Source organism: Saimiri boliviensis, chromosome 21 (genome assembly GCF_048565385.1).
Source record: "Saimiri boliviensis isolate mSaiBol1 chromosome 21, mSaiBol1.pri, whole genome shotgun sequence".
Taxonomy (NCBI): Eukaryota; Metazoa; Chordata; class Mammalia; order Primates; family Cebidae; genus Saimiri; species Saimiri boliviensis.
Window position 1 is genome coordinate 13969121 of NC_133469.1, and position 18123 is coordinate 13987243.

Sequence of the window (18123 nt, forward strand, 5' to 3'; positions counted from 1 at the left end):
TGGGCATGGTGGTTTGTGACTGTAATTCCAGCCCTTTGGGAGGCCGAGGTGGGTGGATTGCTTGAGGTTAGGAGTTCAAGACTAGCCTGGCCAACATGGTGAAACCCCATCTCTACTAAAATTACAAAAATTCGCTGGGTGTGGTGGTGGGCGCCTGCAATGCCAGCTACTCAGGAGGCTGAGGCAGGAGGACCGCTTGAACCCAGGAGGTGGAAGTTGCAATGAGCCGAGATTGTGCCACTGCATGCCAGCCCGGGGGATAGAGTGAGACTGTGTCTCAAAAACAAAAACCAAAACCCCCAAAAGCCAACCAAACAAAAAATAAAAAAAAAGGAGAGAGCTTTTAGAAATGAAAAAAATATGTTTTTTTTTTTTTTTTTTTTTTAAAAAGAGGGATTGGAAGATAAAAACAGATTTTTAAAAAACTTCCCAGGAACTAGAACGGAACGGTAAAAATGAGCAGCAAGGAAAGTAAAGATTTCATCCAGGAGGCCCAGTATTCAAATAATAGGAGTGACAGAAGGAAAATGCAGAAAATTGCGTCTCGGAACTAAAGAACACGAATCTTTACATTGAAAGTCTACTTGGTGCCCCAGATGATAAATGGGAAAAAAATCAAATCTTATTGTTATAAAATTTTCAGAAATTTAGGGATAAGGCAAAGATCCCAGAAACTTCCAGAATAAAGGAAAAAAAGTCACCTTAATTTATACACAATGGATTGGGACTGAGGATTGTGCTGGAAGCTAAAGACCCCAACAGACGCCTTCCATCAGCTGAGTCAGAGTGATTCTCGATCTCCGATTCTATACCCAGCTTACCTATCAACAAGTGCGAGAGGGGAATCCACTATTTTCAAACATGCACAGTTTCTCCGGAAGTTACTGGGAGCTATGCGCCATCAAAATCAGAGAGGAGGCCAGGCGCAGCGGCTCATACCTGTAATCCCAGCACTTTGGGAGGTCGAGGCAGCTGGATCACTGGAGCCCAGGAATTTAAGACCAGCCTTGACAACATGGTGAAACCCCATCTCCACTGGAAATGCAAAAATCAGGCGGGTGTGGTGGCAGGCGCCTGTAGTCCCAGCTACTCAGAAGGCTGAGGACGGAGGGTCGCTTGGGCCTGGGAAGCAGAGGTTGCAGTGAGCCGAGGTTGCACCACTGCACTGCAGCTTGGGCGACAGAGCAAGACCTGTCTAAAAAGAAAAACAAACAAACAAAAAAAACTAGAGAGTAAAACATCCACAGGAAGATATGTAATGTCAGAAACTGGATTCATACAGGAAAAAGCTGAAGAGAATCCCCAGGCGACAGTGGAGAGAGAATCTCAGGATATCAGCTGCACACACACCCAAGGGGCAGCTGGTCCAGGTCAAAGCTCAGCAGTCTGTAAGACGAAAACCATCCTTGAGGCTGGACTCTGGAAATTCCACTGTGATTTTTTTTTTTTTTTTTTTTTTTTTTTTGAGATGGAGTCTTGCTCTTGTTGCCCAGGCTGGAGTGCAGTGGCATGATCTCGGCTCACCACAACCTCTGCCTCCCGGGTTCAGACGACTCTCCTGCCTCAGCCTTCCAAGTAGCTGGGACTACAGGTGCCTGCCACCACACCTGGCTAATTTTTGTATTTTTAGTGAGACTGGGTTTCACTATGTTGGCCAGGCTGGTTTTGAACTCCTGACCTCAGGTGATCCACCCACCTCAGCCTCCCAAAGTGCTGGGATTACAGGCATGAGCCACTGCACCCGGCTACTGTGTGGTTTTTACAAAGCTGTAGGAATGTGTGGAAACACTTAATCCAAAAAATTCGCAGAGATTTTTAAAAACCAAAAAACAAAGCAAATGAAAAAAAAAAAAAAAGAAGAAGAAGCAATTATGAACTTGTGGCTGAGCGGGAAGTAATATTTACATTGCATTAATAATGGGAACACTGGATATGCATTTAACAGATCATATTGAGAAGATGGGGAGGAGGGCTTGAGAGTGTGTAAGAAATGTGAACTTCTCCTCTGCCGTAAGAGGAGTCTGTATATGAAGGGTAAAATTGAAGGATTAAGAGATTTTTAAAAATCTGTCTGATATTTAGCAAGATAGAGTTTAACCGAGGGAGCAATTGCTGAGTGGGTAGGATTACCTCAGGGGCGGGAGGGGCGGGCGGGATGCAGGGGGACTGCCGTTTTTTGCTGTTAGAAGCCTTTTCAGCACTGCAACAGTCCACGTTATGCAGTTTGTTACCTGTGATCAACCTCAGTCCAAAAATATTAATAGATTTTGAAAGAAAATGACAGAGATAGAGAGTGAGACCACCTTCTGTTACAGTATATTGTTATGATTGTTCTATTGTATATCACATTATTAATTATTGCTGTTCACCTCTGAGCTGTGCCTAATTTATAAATTAAACATTATTTTTCTCCACCATCGTGGTGTGTGGTTGACTCGGTTTTTTGCCACAGCTTCTCACAAGACTTTCAGGGTCAAGCGATTTCTGGCCAAGAAATGAAAGCAAAATGGTCCCATTTCCCAGTGGATTTGTATGAAAACTGGTAATAACATTAGGGACAGCTCCAAAAGGAGGTGTTGGAGAAGAACCGAGCTGGGTCTCTAAGGAATTGAACATGAGATGGCACATGTATGTATCAAGGTCATGATCAAGGTATCTTCCCACATCAAGTTGAAAACCTCGCCACTATCCGGACAGCTGGACATATTTGCTTGGGAATGTACTTTTTCTCTTTATTTATATGCACTAGTGGGTGGGGTTCAGTAATGCATATGTGAGATTTTTGTTGTTGTTTTTTGAGACAGACTCTCCCTCTGTTGCCAGGCTGGAGTGCAGTGCCGCGATCTCAGCTCACCGCAACCTCTGGTTCAAGGGATTCTCCTGCCTCAGCCTCCCAAGTAGCTGGGATTACAGGCATACGCCACCAGGCCTGGCTAATTTTTGTATTTTTTTTTTTTTTTTAGTAGAGACAGGGTTTCACCATGTTAGCCAGGATGGTCTCGATCTTCTGACCTCATGATCCACCTACCTCAGCCTCCCAAAGTGCTGGGATTACAGGCATGAGCCACCGCACCCGGCTGGGATCTTTTATTAAAAAAAAAAAAAAAAATTATCAGGCTGGGTGAGGTGGCTCATGCCTGGTAATCCCAGTACTTTGAGAAGCTGAGGTGGGTGGATTGCTTGAGACCTGGAGTTTGAGGCCAGCCTGGCCAACATAGTGAGACCCCGTTTCTATTTTTAAAATTTTAAAAATATAGGTATGCAAACATCATATAGGGAAAAAAACAATAGCATATAGATACAGGTTTACTGCTATCCACGATTTCAGGCATCCACTCGGGGTCTTGATTGGTTTTTAAATTTACTTGTAAACAGTACTTTGATAAAATAAAAGCAAATGAAAAATCATTGCATTGGCCAGGTGCGGTGGCTCACAACTGTAATCCCAGCACTTTGGGAGTCTGTGGCGGGTAGATCACGAGGTCAAGAGATCGAGACCATCCTGGCCAACGTGGTGAAACCCCGTCTCTACTAAAAATACAAAAATTAGCTGGGTGTGGTGGTGGGCACCTGTAATCCTAGCTACTTGGAAGGCTGAGGCAGGAGAATCGCTTGAACCCAGGAGGTGGAGGTTGCAGTGAGCTGAGATGGCGCCATTGCATGGCGACAGAGCGAGAAACACTGGCCTCAAACAAAACAAAACAAAACAATCCCAAAAAACCAACACTGCATTACAGCTAAAAAGGAAGCTAGACGGAGGGAGTGTTGGAGAAGGGGAGGGCTCTGGAGAAGGCCGCCAGAGCAGGGGATGCCTAACCAGGCTGGAGGTGAAGCGGCGACACAGCGGCGTGTCCTGTGCGAAGTTAAGATAGAGGGCCGAGTGGCAGAGGCAGGCTGAGGCTCGATACATGGGGCTTTTAGACCACGGTAGCAACTGCGGATTTTATTTGATAAGGAACAGGTGCCCATAGGAGAGTCTCAAGGGGGCATCTGGCAAGATTTATGTTCGTAATGGACTCTGTGAGTAGGAGTGAGGGTGGAAGCAGGAGACTGCAAGGTGATGATGGGGTGTAGACGGAAAAAGCCTTCTCTACTGTCTTAGGGTCTCTGGCTGGGCTGAAGAATTACACTGAATAAGACAGATCAGCAGGAGAAAAACATACAGATTTCATTTACGAGTCACACACACACACACACACACACACACACACACACACACACAAATGACCAAGACCCTAAGAAGTGACTAGGGATAAGTACTTTTGTACCAGGTTGAACAAAGAATGGCAATTGTGTAATTAGGAAGATACGCATTCATTGAAAAGGTTTATGGGTACAGATCAGCTCTCGTTATCTGGTAATAAGAATGCCTTTCTTCCTCCGGGCATAGGGAGGGCGTCTTTCCCAGGGGGATTGTATCTCCTGCTTTCTGGAAGAAAAGGAGTGGTCAGAGTACCCTTCCTGCACCTGCTGTTTCTGGAGTGCCTTTAGTCCAAAGAAATCGATATGGCAAAGTGGCAGATTCTGGAGTGATGTGTGCTGAACTCCTTCAGTGGCCTGGCCTGGATGGAGAGCGGCAGGCAGGCTCCGGGGAGGAGCAGCAAGGCTGGGTGCCGGGGAGGTGTGTGGCGGGGGACCTGATGACCATTTACTCCTCCAACCTTCACAAGAAGCCCGGGGCCGGGCAGTCAGGTGCCTACGATCAGGAGAAACTGACGTTCAAGGTCACTGCATGGTGGCGGCAGAGCCGGGGCTCCAACTCCCTGTCCAGTCTTCAGCCCCTGTACCCCAACCTGCAAGAACAAGTGAATGAATACAAGAAGAGGGGCGCGCCTGGAGCAGAGAGCGGGGAGGGAAATCAGCAGGCGTGCTGCGTAGGCTGCCGGGGGAGAGCTTTATTCTGAGGGCAGTGAGAAGCCGTGGGGAGGGGAGGGGGTCAGTGCCATGGAAAACCCACCCTCGCCCCTGAGGACACGCTCCCAGGAGCCTACCCACACCTCATGAAATTGTACGAACAAGGACAACGGGAGGCTGAGACCTGGAGCATGGCAAATGGAGGGGCAGCGTTCAGAGGCCAGGCCGACTCCGGGTGTGCCCTACTGGGTGCTGCCGCATGCACAGTGGCACATCTGGACCAATTCAACTTCCAGTTCTCTGCAGCCCCAGGTGCCTAGTGACAAAGGGGGTCCAGCCCTGGTCCCAGGGAATGGCCCAGTCTGGATAGGAGCTTCAGTGGTGCCTGGCACATAGTAGGTGCTCAGCCAAGACGGGTGTCCTTTTCCTTCTCAGCTCTGACTGTTCCTTTCCTTACCACTCCTGCGCTGAGGCAAGAATCGGCACAGCTGGGGCTTGGTGTCCTGAGGCAGCTAGCCTGTGCTCCGGGCCGAAGGGCAGAGTCCCTTAGACCAGAGATCAGTAAATATGGCCACGGGCACAACCCACCCACTGCCTGTTTTTGTTCGGCCTACAAGCTAAGAATGGTTTTTACAGATGACCATTTGCAATCAATTTGATGATAGAAAACACTAACTCTAAACTCGAATTAAGCAACATGTGATGCCCCTAAAAAGAACTCTATTCTTCTCATTAGTGGACCTGCGTTACAAAACACTGGCCTCGATTATTGTCATTCTATTTTGAGTTTTGTCAATCACAAAACAGTGAAAATCTGTTTTCTCGCTGCACAACGATTTTCCCCTTAAGGCCTAAATTACTGATTCTCCACCTTGTCCTTCCACTCCTCCCTGCCCGGGGCTCTCCAGATTTAACCAATCCCAGGACTAACGACCCCCATCGGGCCTCCCTGGTGGCCGGTGCTGCCGCAGTGAGCCCGGACTGCAGGACCGGACGGTGGACTCCCGGGCTGGCCGGCCCCACACCCAGCCTTGCCTGGGGACACAGCTGTCGCCCCGGGGGGACCTGTGCCGCAGTGGCCTTGGGGAGCTGCTCTGGCCACTGGCTGGCAGCCTCAGCTCCCCTGAGCACTGAGAACATTCTTTTTTCCAACTCCCAGCAGGAGCCAAGGCCGGGCGGCGTGGGTGGCTGAAATCTCCCCGGTAACAGGGTCTGCCCCCTCCTGCTCCCTCTCCGGGCCCCCCACCCCCGACACCTGCTCTCCGGCCCTCGGCCCCTCCCCACTGGCTCCCTCCTTCGCCGGCTCCATGTCACCATCTGTGGCACAGTTCCTCTCTGTCACTCTCCTGGCCGCCCCCTCGCTCTCCTTCCTCCCTCCTCTCCCTCCTGCCTCTCCCTGCATCTCTCCCTCTCGCCAGTGTCTCCTCGCCTTTCCTCCGTCTCCTGTCACGCATCTCTCATCACTCCCCCTCATTCTGCCTTTCCTCCCACTCACCGGCTCCTCTCTCCCTCTCCTCTCCCTCCCTCTCTCTTTCTCCACCTCCTCCCGACCCCCTTTCCCCTCTATTTCTATTGGCTTCTGCGTCCCTTGCTTCCCCTTCTCTTCTTCACCCTGGGAAGCTTCTCCCCCCATCCGTGCCCCTGCCCCCCCAGGATATGTCCTGGAGATGGGGGGTGACGTACCAGGCACTGGTTGGGAAGTCAGGGCCGGAGACCAGATGGGAGAGGCTCTGTGGACAGCTGTGGCCAAGGGCCTGGGAGGGCACCCAAGCCCGCAGGCAGACTAGAAGTGGGTGCCGTGTGGGGACCCCAGTTAGGAGTGCCCTGGGGCACCTGGGGACTGGGCAGGGAGAGGGGACAGCAGAATGATAACCAGCCTGGCGGCAAGGAGGGGAGCCCTCACCCCATGGGCAGGTAAGGAGGCTGGGGCCCGGGCGATGCCCCGAAGGGTGGGGTCCTGGAAGCCCCTTCTCCACTCAGAATGAACTTGGGAGGCTGGGGCTGGGGAGGCAGAGGGTGGGGAGTCCCAGGGAGGCAGGGGGGAGGCCTGGTGGGCTGCAGGGGCGGGGGCATTAGTCTCAGAATCTTGCATGATTCTAGGATTTCAAAATCGCAGAATCGCAGGCTGTTGGGGCTGGAGGAAGCCAGATGCATCACGTTGGCTTCCCCAGCTCACGTGGCAGCTCTCCCGAGCTCCTCTCCATGCCCGGCCCTGGGCTGGGCACGCCTTCGTGTAATCTTTGCAACCACCCTGGGAGGTGGGTCCGCTTGTCTTCCATACCAGGAAACTGAAGTCCCAGGGGGAGAAATGACTTGTCCAAGGCCACGTAGCAATGTGGCACTGTCGCTGGGCAGTGGAGCCCAAGCCCCCAACCCGGGCCTGTGGGGTGTGCTCCTGGGATCAGACCCCAGGTCTGGGGTGCGCGTGCATCAGTCGGCACTGACAAGCATAAGCCACGTCTCTCTGCGGGAGAAGGCCCGAGGATGTAGAGGACAAGCAGAGATCCAGGGGCCATCACCCTGCACTGTCAGGGCTGTCACAGCCTCTGATTCTTCTCAGCCTGAGGCCTTCAGAGGAGCCAGTGTGGCCAGGAGGTACTGATGGTTTAGAAGTAGACAGAAGTGGTTCGAATTCCCACTCTTCAGCTGGGTGACCCTGGGCAACTTACTGAACCTCTCTGAGCCTCAACTTCTCCCTCTCTAAAAACTCTTCCTCTTGGGCTTCTTGAGGATCTCGAGGAGCCGGTGATGCGGATCTGAGGCTTCCCCCCAGGGACAACGTCCCACTTCGGAGCTCTCTCCTTGCTGCACTGCTTGGCTGTTCATACTTCCGGATGTTCTGGGTCACGTCCTAGGTTCTGAAGTTAAGAAAAACATCATTCAGGGCCCCTGCATTCAAGAGCCACTGTTCTAGCGGGTAGGAGACGGGCCAGCGGAGAATAATCGGTGTGCCTGGCCTCCCTGAGCTGTAAGGGCCGTGGGGCTCAGGCAGCCACTCACCCGCTCTGTGCCATCTCCTCCTGAACAGTCCTCCGAGGAGTCCGCCCCCAGCTTTCAGGCAAGCTTGTGCCAAAGATAAACCAGACAGGGAGGAAAAGTCCCTCCTTCCCAAGGATGAACTAGATCAGGCACAGGATTCCGGCTCTTTAAAGAAAAGACGGCCCCTCAACTGCAGGTCTGGCTTACGCGCGTGGAAAACTGTAATTTCCCTGCCTCTGCTGCCTGGGCCGGTCAAACTTTGACTGGGAAGGGGTCGAGATGAGGGTGGAGGCAGGGTTTTCCGGGGGTGAGGGTGGACAGGGGTTCTGGGAGGGGCAATTGCATTCCCTGGTATAAAGGTGGGTCTGGCTAGGCACGCCGTGTTCCTGCCAGGATGATGTGTGGGTTAGCGCATGCTCTTGTGGGTGCACAGACGTGTGCTGGGCAGGCGTGGGGGCGCGGGCAACCTCAGAGCTTACCCCCTGCGGGCTACCCCAGGAGCATCTGCCCCTGAAGCCTGGAAATTGGGCTTGCCCAGCTCCTTGCTCCTCTCTGGAGCCTCGTGCTCCCCTCCCGGATCTAGCCCTGGCTTGCGATTGGCCAACCAGCAGGGATGTTATGAAGAGGATCTGTGCATGGCACAGGGCGGCAAGGTGGGTGGTGACGCGGGGGTCCCCCAACCAAGAAGGCAGGACTCTAAGGTCCCAGGCTCCACAATTCCAGGCCTAAGAAGGACTCATTCTAACATTCTGAAATTCGAATGTTCTCTGATTCAGGGACACTGGGTATAAGATCTGATGGCTCTAAGATTCTCTGACTGTTCTAATAATTCAAAATTCTGTTTTTAGCCCTCTAAGGTCCATGGGGCTTTGAGTCCATGATCGTCATAGCTCAAAGCCCTGGGGGCAACTGGGAAAGCTGGATACCAGGTGGGCACTTAGGCAGGTGCCTTCCCAGGCCTGGCTTCAGTTTGCCAGGCGGCGGAATGGGCATAGAGGTGGGGTGTGGTCAGTACAGGCCTTTCCAGATTTGCCCATTCCTAGCTGTGAATAGAACACGTGACCTCACGTTTGCTCCCCATCTGTGCATTGGGAGCGACAGGAACGCCTCCCTCATAGGACACCCTAGGGTGCTGTAGTTCACCGGCTTAGCCTGGCACCTGGCACAGTCAGGGCTCAGTGATAAGCAGCTGGCAGCCCCGTTGGGATCCTCCAGCCCACTGTCCAGGTGCCCCTCCCTTAGTGCTGCTGTCCCAGGCTCAGGAGAGCTGATGAGGGGTTGAGGAGAAGGATGGGTTGAGGATAGGTTGGGGGATGACCCAGGCTCAGAATCCTCTTCTCCCAGCTCCAGGAACAGGGGGGAGATGCTCTCAGCCCAGCCAGCTTGGGATGATTTGGAGATTCCGTGGCCTAGGAGTTCCTGGCTACCCTTGTCTTCGCCCAGCCTGGCACTCTAAGTCCATTCATCAAATGAACCTTCTCTGGTTCGATGCTCTCTGCAGCCCCAGGTCCCTGGGGCAGGGGCAGCCAGGCGTGCTCAGAGGCGTTTGTTTGCATTTGGGGTGCCTTCCCTTCCCAGGAGCTTTGCACCTCAACAGTGACGTCCGTATAGGGCAGTGCAGACCGCAGCTCCCACTGCGCTCAGGAACTGCAGGCCGAGGGTCAGGGAGGCCAGAGGAAGGGCTTCTCCTCTGAGAGATTTCTCTTCCCTTCAGGGTTTCCTGCAGGGAGAATCCGAGGACAGCCAGGAGCCAGGGGATCGGGGGATCATTAGGAAGAAGGGCTGCAGGGCGTGGTCCAGGCGGCAGAGGAGGCTCCTGTTTCCGGCCTGGCTCTGCCTGGGCCTCCTCCTGAGCGTGGCTTTCCGCAGCGGGGCCTGCCTTCCCCCCCGGCATTGGAATTGGTCCACTCCAGGCTTCTCTGGCTCATTTGATGCCTAACACTGAGGCAGAGCTTGTGCCTGTGCGCGAGTGACGCCAGGAGGCGGTGGGGAGGGTCCGAAGCTGGCTGGAGATTCCACACGGGAGGGGAGCAGAGTCTCGCAGGGGAGCCCCGAGGAGCCCCACTTCTTATACGCAAGCATGGGATGAGAACGGCACTAAGAAAGCCCTGGAGTGCAGTCCCTTCTGAAACTGGCCCCTTCTCCGGGAGGCTGGCCCCGCCAGCCAGTGGGAGGGACTACCCGTGGATAGCACCTACCAAGAGAATCGTGAAGTTCTCGAACCCTGGCCGGGCCGCTGGGGAGAAGGGGCCTCAGCAAACCCAGGTTTGCAGCCAACCTTCCTGGGCAGGGTCTTTGGGAGGGGCCCAGTGGGATGGCCCGGGCTGAGGGGGTGCCAGAGAGCTCTGACTCTCAGGGGAGGGGACGCCGGAGCCTGTGTTTCTTAACAGCATCTGGAACCTGAGGACTCCATGGACCTTCAGCTGGAGTTTAGGGCGTTCGTGGATCCTCTGAGGTTCATCTAGGGAGTGGGGTTCCAGGTGAAGGTCCTGGGATTTGAAGCAGTGTTTTTCAGATGCGAGGGTGAGACCCGCTGGTGGCAATGCAACTCACTTCCCAGGGCCCTGCCAGCGGGGGCCTCACCTGTAGACAGGGCGGATACTGGTTGACAAAACGGTGTGACTTCGTGCCACACAGCACACCTGGCTGCGTGATGGAGCCTCCCTGAACCTTGGTTTCCTCATCGGAGGAAAGGGGATACCCCCACTCAGCCTTGTGTGGCTGTGCAGGGTGAATGAGATGGCGAAATCTCTCAGACGATGGGAGGATGGGCATGCAGCATGACGGGAGGGGCAGCAGAGACAAAGCCATCCTCTGCCGTGACCGAGCTTTTTCCTTCCCCCAGACAAATACTGACTGCTGACCACGCCCTCGGCCATGGACACGCTTCATCCATCATCGGTGTCTACGACCTCAGAACCCGAGAATGCCTCCTCAGCCTGGCCCCCAGATGCCACCCTGGGCAACGTGTCGGCAGGTCCAAGCTCGGCGGGGCTGGCTGTCAGCGGTGTTCTCATCCCGCTGGTCTACCTGGTGGTGTGCGTGGTGGGCCTGCTGGGAAACTCGCTGGTCATCTACGTGGTCCTGCGACACACGGCCAGCCCCTCGGTCACCAACGTCTACATCCTCAACCTGGCACTGGCCGACGAGCTCTTCATGCTGGGACTGCCCTTCCTGGCCGCCCAGAATGCCCTGTCCTACTGGCCCTTCGGCTCCCTCATGTGCCGCCTGGTCATGGCGGTGGACGGCATCAACCAGTTCACCAGCATCTTCTGTCTGACCGTCATGAGCGTGGATCGCTACCTGGCCGTGGTGCATCCCACGCGCTCGGCCCGCTGGCGCACGGCTCCGGTGGCCCGCACAGTCAGCGCGGCCGTGTGGGTGGCCTCGGCCGTGGTGGTGCTGCCCGTGGTGGTCTTCTCGGGAGTGCCCCGCGGTATGAGCACCTGCCACATGCAGTGGCCCGAGCCGGCGGCGGCCTGGCGAGCCGGCTTCATCATCTACACGGCCGCGCTGGGCTTCTTCGGGCCGCTGCTGGTCATCTGCCTCTGCTACCTGCTCATCGTGGTGAAGGTGCGCTCCGCCGGGCGCCGGGTGTGGGCACCCTCATGCCAGCGGCGGCGACGCTCCGAGCGCAGAGTCACGCGCATGGTGGTGGCCGTGGTGGCGCTCTTCGTGCTCTGCTGGATGCCCTTTTACGTGCTCAACATCGTCAACGTGGTGTGCCCGCTGCCTGAGGAGCCCGCCTTCTTCGGTCTCTACTTCCTGGTGGTGGCGCTGCCCTATGCCAACAGTTGTGCCAACCCCATCCTTTACGGCTTCCTCTCCTATCGCTTCAAGCAGGGCTTCCGCAGGGTCCTGCTGCGACCCTCCCGCCGCGTGTGCAGCCAGGAGCCCACTGCGGGTCCCCCGGAGAAGACTGAGGAGGAAGATGAGGAGGAGGAGGATGGGGAGGGGAGCAGGGGGCGGGGAAAGGGGAAGGAGATGAACGGCCGGGTCAGCCAGATCACGCAGCCTGGCACTAGTGGGCAGGAGCGGCCGCCCAGCAGAGCCACCAGCAAGGAGCAGCAGTTCCTTCCCCAAGAGCCCTCCACCAGGGAGAAACCCAGCACACAGCACACCAGCTATCTGTAGGGGCCTGGGGAGAGCCAGGGTGGCCCGAGGAAGGGGCAGAAGCTGTGGGCGTGCTTGGGGCATACTTCTCGAGGTGTGAGAGGCCCACGATGGGACGCTGAGGGGCCTGGGCTTTGATGCTCTCGCTGCCAGGACTTTCTGTGTGACCTTAGGTAGGTTTCTTCCACTCTCTGGGCCTTGTTTTCTGCTCTGTGACTCAGGGATAGGAGTCGTCAGCCAGGAGGAGCTATGTCAGATGGGAGGTCTGTAGGGCACTGCTGCTGGGCTGACCTTGCTGAGCGGGACCCAGATGAAGAGGTGGGTGCAGACTGGGCTCCACCCCCCCAGGGATGGAGTGTTTTGGGGGATCAGCCTGAATCTTGGCCCTCAGAGGGATGAACCAAGGCTCCTTCCTGGAGACTGAGGGAGGGACCCAACCCACGAGGACTGGCAGAGTGTCTGAGGAGCACTGTGAGGAGAAGAGAAAGAGGAACACAAGGGGGAAGGGGGAGGGGGAGGAGAGGGAAGGGGGAGGGTGAGGAGGGGGAGGGGGAAGGGGGAGGATGAGGAGGGGGAAGGGGGAGGATGAGGAGAGGGAGGGGGAGGATGAGGAGGGGAGGGGGAGGGGGAGGATGAGGAGGGGGAAGGGGGAGGATGAGGAGAGGGAGAGGGAGGGGGAGGATGAGGAGGGGGAGAGGGAGGGGGAGGATGAGGAGGGGGAAGGGGGAGGATGAGGAGAGGGAGAGGGAGGGGGAGGATGAGGAGGGGGAGAGGGAAGGAGGAGCACAGATTTGTTTCCTGGAGCCATCTTTGACCCCTCTGGCCCCTCTGGCCCCTCTGACCCCTCTGGCCCCTCTGGGCTGAGCACAATGGTAGCATCTGTGAACCTGAGTTGCTGACAAGGGCCCCAACCAGTACTGAGGAAAACACACGGCCAGGGTGGAACGGCAAAGGCACACAGTACAGACAGGCACAGGGCCCTGGTCCCCGAGGGGCCTGAGAGTGCTGCTAACAAGGACTCGGGCTTTAAGAGAAGCCCCAGGGTGGAGCTGCCTACCAGGGACATTGGGAGGCCTGGCGTGCTCCTGGGGGATGGTGAGCAGGTCTCCCCATGCTCTAGAATCCTGGGGACTACAGGTTGGGAGGCCCAGGGATGACAAGAAGAGGCTGAAGTGGGACCGTGCCGTGGGACCAGGGGAGCAGCCACTGGCCAAGGCAGGGCCTGGACTCCCTCCCAGAGCTGAACCCTCGAGCTGTGGCGAGGCTGGCCCTGGGAGGGTGTGACCCCCGGGAAATCCCTCTGCTTCCCCACCTCCTGCACAGGGCAGGGGGCCTCAGGGAAAGCACAGGAACCAGACTTTTGGAGACTTGGATCTTCAGCACACCTCAGGGTCCTTGGCTGGCCTTGGGCTTCTGGGCCTCAATTTCCCCATCAGCAAATGGAGATGAATCCCAGCTTGGCTGCCTCCTGGGATCTGAGGAGAAAATGAGTCATGTGAGGTAACTTCCAGGCTCCCTGCAATGGGTGGGGTGGGGTGTATCAGATTATAAAGTGGGGGTGTCCTCAGCCCCAGGCTAGGCCTACGCCCCCTCTCCTTCATCAAGTGACCTCTCTGTGTCTGTCCTTTAGGGTGAGGACACTGTAGACTGTGAGAAATGGGCAGCTGGGGGGTCAAAGGCCAGGGGTCAGGGAGGCAGAGTGTGGGGAGGGTGTGGGACCCTCAGAGGGGAAGGAAGTTCATAAAACCACATCTTGTGTGGAAATGGAGGCTGGAGGCCCAGCCCTGGGGCTTGGTCTGGGGTTCCTTAAGGAAGAGCTGAGGGTCTGAGGGAGGAGGGACACCCTGGCCTTCTGGCCTTCTCTGGATGGCCCTGCCTTCCTGATGTCAGGACAGGAGCGCAATGTCCTGGAAGGGTGCTGGGAGGCTGCTCAGGAAACTCTTTGCTGCTTGTCTCTAGCTCTTGTCAATAAAGATGGTGACATCTGATAACAGCTGTGGCCTGGGCCAGTTTCTCCACCAGACCTGCCACCAGATGGGTGTGAACGTGTCGGTGTGTGTGGGCTCTGAGCATCCTGGTCTCTCCAGGTGTGACCTCCCAGGGTACAGGTCATTCAGGGGACATGGAAGATACCCTTGATGGCCCTGAGCCCACATCCTTACAGACCTCCATCCAAAAGCAGATGTCCTTTCTTCCCGTCATCCAAATAGCAGATCTCAGGGAAGAAAGTGGATTGGCTCTGACTAGGTCACATGATGGTCCCTTGGGCCAGTCGCAGAGACACAGTGATAGGATGCCATGATTGGCCGGGTGCAGGTCACGTGCCTACATTGCCAGACAGAGAGAAGGCAGGGCAGTGTGATGGACAGTCTGGCCTGGTCCGTGGGGCAGGGGTGGGTCCAGGACAGCCTACTAATGGCTAGGGGAGGTGGGCCAGGCACCAGCAACCAACAACACATGGGCCTGGGTGTGTGTGGGGTTTGCTGTGTGTGGCTGCCTTTGCTGGTGTGATATTGTGCGTCAAGGTGTGTGTGAGTCCAGTGCAGGGCGCATAGCAGCTGTTTGGGACGTCTTAGCTGCGTCCACGAGTGAATGTGCATTGCAGTGTGACACACGGCCGGTGTGGAAGTGGTGGGAGTGGAGGAACTGCTGGGGCCCCAGCGTTGGGTGGGAGTGGCTCCCGGGCAGGGTCCCTCCTCTGGGGCCTGGCAGCCCTTGCTTCCCCACCACACTGGGTGTCCTCGCCAGTGCCTGCTCACATGCAGCCTGTGTGTGTGTGTGTCCTTGTCCCCACACACACGTGTCTGCCAGCCTTGTGCTCCCAGGGCCTGGCAGTGCTGCCGTGGCCTTTCTTAGGAGTATCTGGAATGAAGGAACAAAGGGAGCCACTGCATGTCACAACTCCAGGGGGGCCTGTTCACGCTGTGCCTCTGACCTCCTGTGAAACTACATGGTGGCTCTGAATAAATGAGCGATAGGGGACGGGAGTGCTGACGGAGCTTGTATGGGGGTTCGGGGCTAGAATCTGTCGGTGAGGGGAGGCTCTGGAGCTGTGAGCTGGAGCAGGGAGGAAGGGGTGACGATAACGCACCTTGCCCACTCCTGTCCTCCTCCTCCAGCCATTGAGGTTGCTCAGACCTGAGCCTTTACCTTGAACTTGTCTCTCAGAGGTGGTTGCCAGGCAACAGCCCTGGGCCACCAGGCTCTGGACCGGGACTTCCTGCGTCAGCATCGGTATTATCAGAGGGGAGCTGGGAACCCACAGGGCCTGGGGCAGGAAAGACCACGCCCCAGATCTTTGGGATCCTCTTTACCTAGAAGAGGTGGGGTAGGTGGAGGCCACTGACCCACAGAGCTGACGGCCTGGACTTCACAGGATGCTAGACACAGAAGAGCACAGAGACAGGCCGGGCTCACGCCCGTCATCCCAACACTTTGGGAGGCCAAGGTGGGCAGATTGCTTGAACCCAGGAGTTCGAGATCAGCTTGGGTGAAAATCCATCTCTACCAAAAAAACAAAAAGTTAGCCGGGTGTGGTGGTGTGTGCCTGTGGTTCCAGCTACTTGGGAGGCTGAGGTGGGAGGATCACTTGAGTCCGGGAGGCGGAAGTTGCAGTGAGTCAAGATCGTGCCACTGCACTCCAGCCTGGCGACAGAGCAAGACTCCGTCACACACACACACACACACACACACACACACACACACACACACACAAGGTCCTGGGGCCAAAGTCAGCAGGCCTGGGCCCTAGGCCTCCCACAGCAAACCTACTGTGTGGCGTTGGGCCATTTATTTCACCTCTGGGTGTAGTTCGCTTAGCTAACAAAGGCTTTTCTGAGCACCAGCTGTATGCAAAGCCCTGGCAGGTGGCTGGGGTCCTCACTCAGCACTCACAGGCAACCCACGCAAGGAAGTGTAGCCCAATTCTGGGGGCTCAGTGCCGAGCGGGACATGCCGCGTGCTCTGGAGAGCTTCAGGAGGGCTGGGGGCTGATGGGGGCTGTGTCTAGAGTGGAAGTTTCAGCCTAAGTGTTCCAGGAAGAGGCATGTGCAGGTGCTGAGGCCTTGGGCTGGAGGAAGTCAGTGAGCGAAAGGAGGAAAGGTAGCAGAGGCCCCCTTTTCGGGACAGAGGCTGCGTCACACAGGGCTTCCTAGGGCATCCATTCCTGTTAAGGCTGAATTGTCTCCCCTCTGAAATCCCTATGTTGAAATCGTCACCTCCAGAGCCTCAGAATGTGACCTTATTTGGAAATGGGGTCATCGAAGGCGTAGGTGGTGAAGAGGTCACACTGAGGATGCTCCCTAATCCCATACAAGTGGTGTCCCTAAGAAAGGGGGAGGCCGAGGCTGGTGGATCACCTGAGGTCAGGAGCTCGAGACCAGCTTGGCCGACATGGTGAAACCCTGACTCTACTAAAAATACAAACATTAGCCGGGCGTGGTGGCGTGTGCTTGCAATCCCCAGCTGCTCAGGAGGCTGAGGCACGGGAATTACCTAAGCCTGGGAGGTGGAGATCGCGCCCCTGCACTCCAGTCTGGGAAACAGGACAAGACTCCATCTCGGGAGATTCAGATACAGACAGGCACCCAAGGAGACACCACACGAACATGAAGGTAAAGATCAAACGAGGCACCTGCAAGCCGAGGAATGCCAAAGATTGCCGGCCCAGAAGAAGCTGGAGCAGCCCTTCCTTCCTTTGCAGCCTCACAAGGAACTAATCTGCAGTGGCCAAGCCTGGACTTCTGCCCCCAGAACCGTGAGACATTCAGTTACTGTTGTTAAAGTCACCCAGTGCGTGGTGCTCTGTTAAGGCAGGCCTAGCAAACTCCTAATTCCCAATTGCAAAATGGAGATGTGGCCCCTTCTCTCCCGGGGCTCGCAGAGGACCAGTGGGGTTAACCCATTCGTTCCTTCAAACTCTCCAACAAGAATGTATTGGGTGGTTGCAGTTATAGTGAACCCTACATTTCTCTTCAAAGAATCAGGATGTCCTGAGCAGCTCTCTTAGACTTTAATTCTCTATTTTAAAGTTTAATTTCCTTGGAATTCCAGTAAACAACCTTCTCCACCTGTTCTAATCCGTAGTTCACATCTGCTCCCCGCCCGCCCCCCATCCTGACTCATCCCGGTCACCTGATCACCTTTGGCTACCTGCTCTGACACACCTGTAACTCTCCTCCCTGCCAAAACATCCGCCCTGCCACTCAGCCTGGACCCCCGCTCTTTCTAAAATAGCCAATCGATATTAGTCTAGCTTGTGCCGCCTAACCCTAGCCAATAGGGGGTGACACAGCCGTGGGGTCAACCCCTGTCGGGAGTGAGTACCTCCTCCTCCATTGTCTAAGTGAGTAGCAGAGCGCACTGCAGCCTTCTACGGAAGTGAACTGCCTTTCTGGGAGGATTCATCTTCCAGTGCTATTTCTTTTGTGGCTTCGCAATTTTACTTATAACATTGCCAACTGCAAAAAACTGCGGGCAGAGAAGTCCAGTACAAGGCCTATCTGTCTTCCAGGAACCAAGGGAGTCATGGTGGCGATAAGAGAGCAATTCTCTCTTTTTTTTTTTTTTTTTTTTTTTTTTTTACTTTTTACTTGAAAACTGTATTAAAGGATTAAACCTGAAAAAAGAACCATCAGAATGCCAGCCCTTTGCATAAAGCCAGCAGGAAAAAGGAAAGAGAGAGAAAGAGAAAGAAGAAAGAAAGAAAAGAAAGGAAGGAAGGAAGGAGGAGAGAAAAGAGAATGAGTTCTCTCCACTTCTTACCAGAGACTTAAGTTCGGGGAGGGAGGAGACCCAGAAAGCAATTCTTAAGCACACGGACTCTGGAAGTGCCTGGGCTGGAATCTCAGCTCATCTTCACTAGCTCTTTGATTCTGAGCCAATTAATTGGCCACTCTGTGCCTGAATTTCCTCCTCTCTGAGATGAGCATGAGAGTGACTGTCCTATTGCTAGGATTTTTAAATGAGTTAATATTTGCAACAGCATAGGACAGCACCCAGCACACCATGGGTGCTGTGTGTGACATGGACAGGAGACGAGCTCTAGCAGGAGCAGGAATCCATCTGCGGTGGGGCTGAAAGTGTTCCAGAAGGGATTATAGTCCAGATGAGTGAAAAGAGAGAACCAGAGTGTGTCCACAGGGAAGGCATAGACCTTCCAGTTCCCAAAGACATCAC

At 55.3% G+C, this 18123-nt stretch overlaps 1 protein-coding gene across 3 annotated transcripts; it reads left to right on the forward strand.

Moving 5' to 3' along the window:
* The first annotated feature begins 6042 nt into the window (after positions 1-6042).
* Positions 6043-12452, forward strand: SSTR3 (somatostatin receptor 3). Of its 3 annotated transcripts, none has more exons than XM_003932890.4 (2): positions 6043-6768; positions 10679-12452. In XM_003932890.4, exon 2 carries the CDS (start codon positions 10711-10713, stop codon positions 11965-11967), a length of 1257 nt encoding a protein of 418 aa, XP_003932939.1. In that variant the 5' UTR covers positions 6043-6768; positions 10679-10710; the 3' UTR covers positions 11968-12452. The 3 variants fall into 3 exon arrangements, with proteins under 3 accessions (XP_003932939.1, XP_003932940.1, XP_074247021.1); XM_003932891.4 differs by lacking the exon at positions 6043-6768 and adding an exon at positions 7599-8029; XM_074390920.1 differs by lacking the exon at positions 6043-6768 and adding an exon at positions 9032-10098.
* The last annotated feature ends 5671 nt before the right edge of the window (positions 12453-18123 follow it).

Excerpts from the sequence above, each read along its gene's own strand:
- SSTR3 (XM_003932890.4), top strand. The coding sequence starts at position 10,711 with ATGGACACGCTTCATCCATCATCGGTGTCTACGACCTCAGAACCCGAG.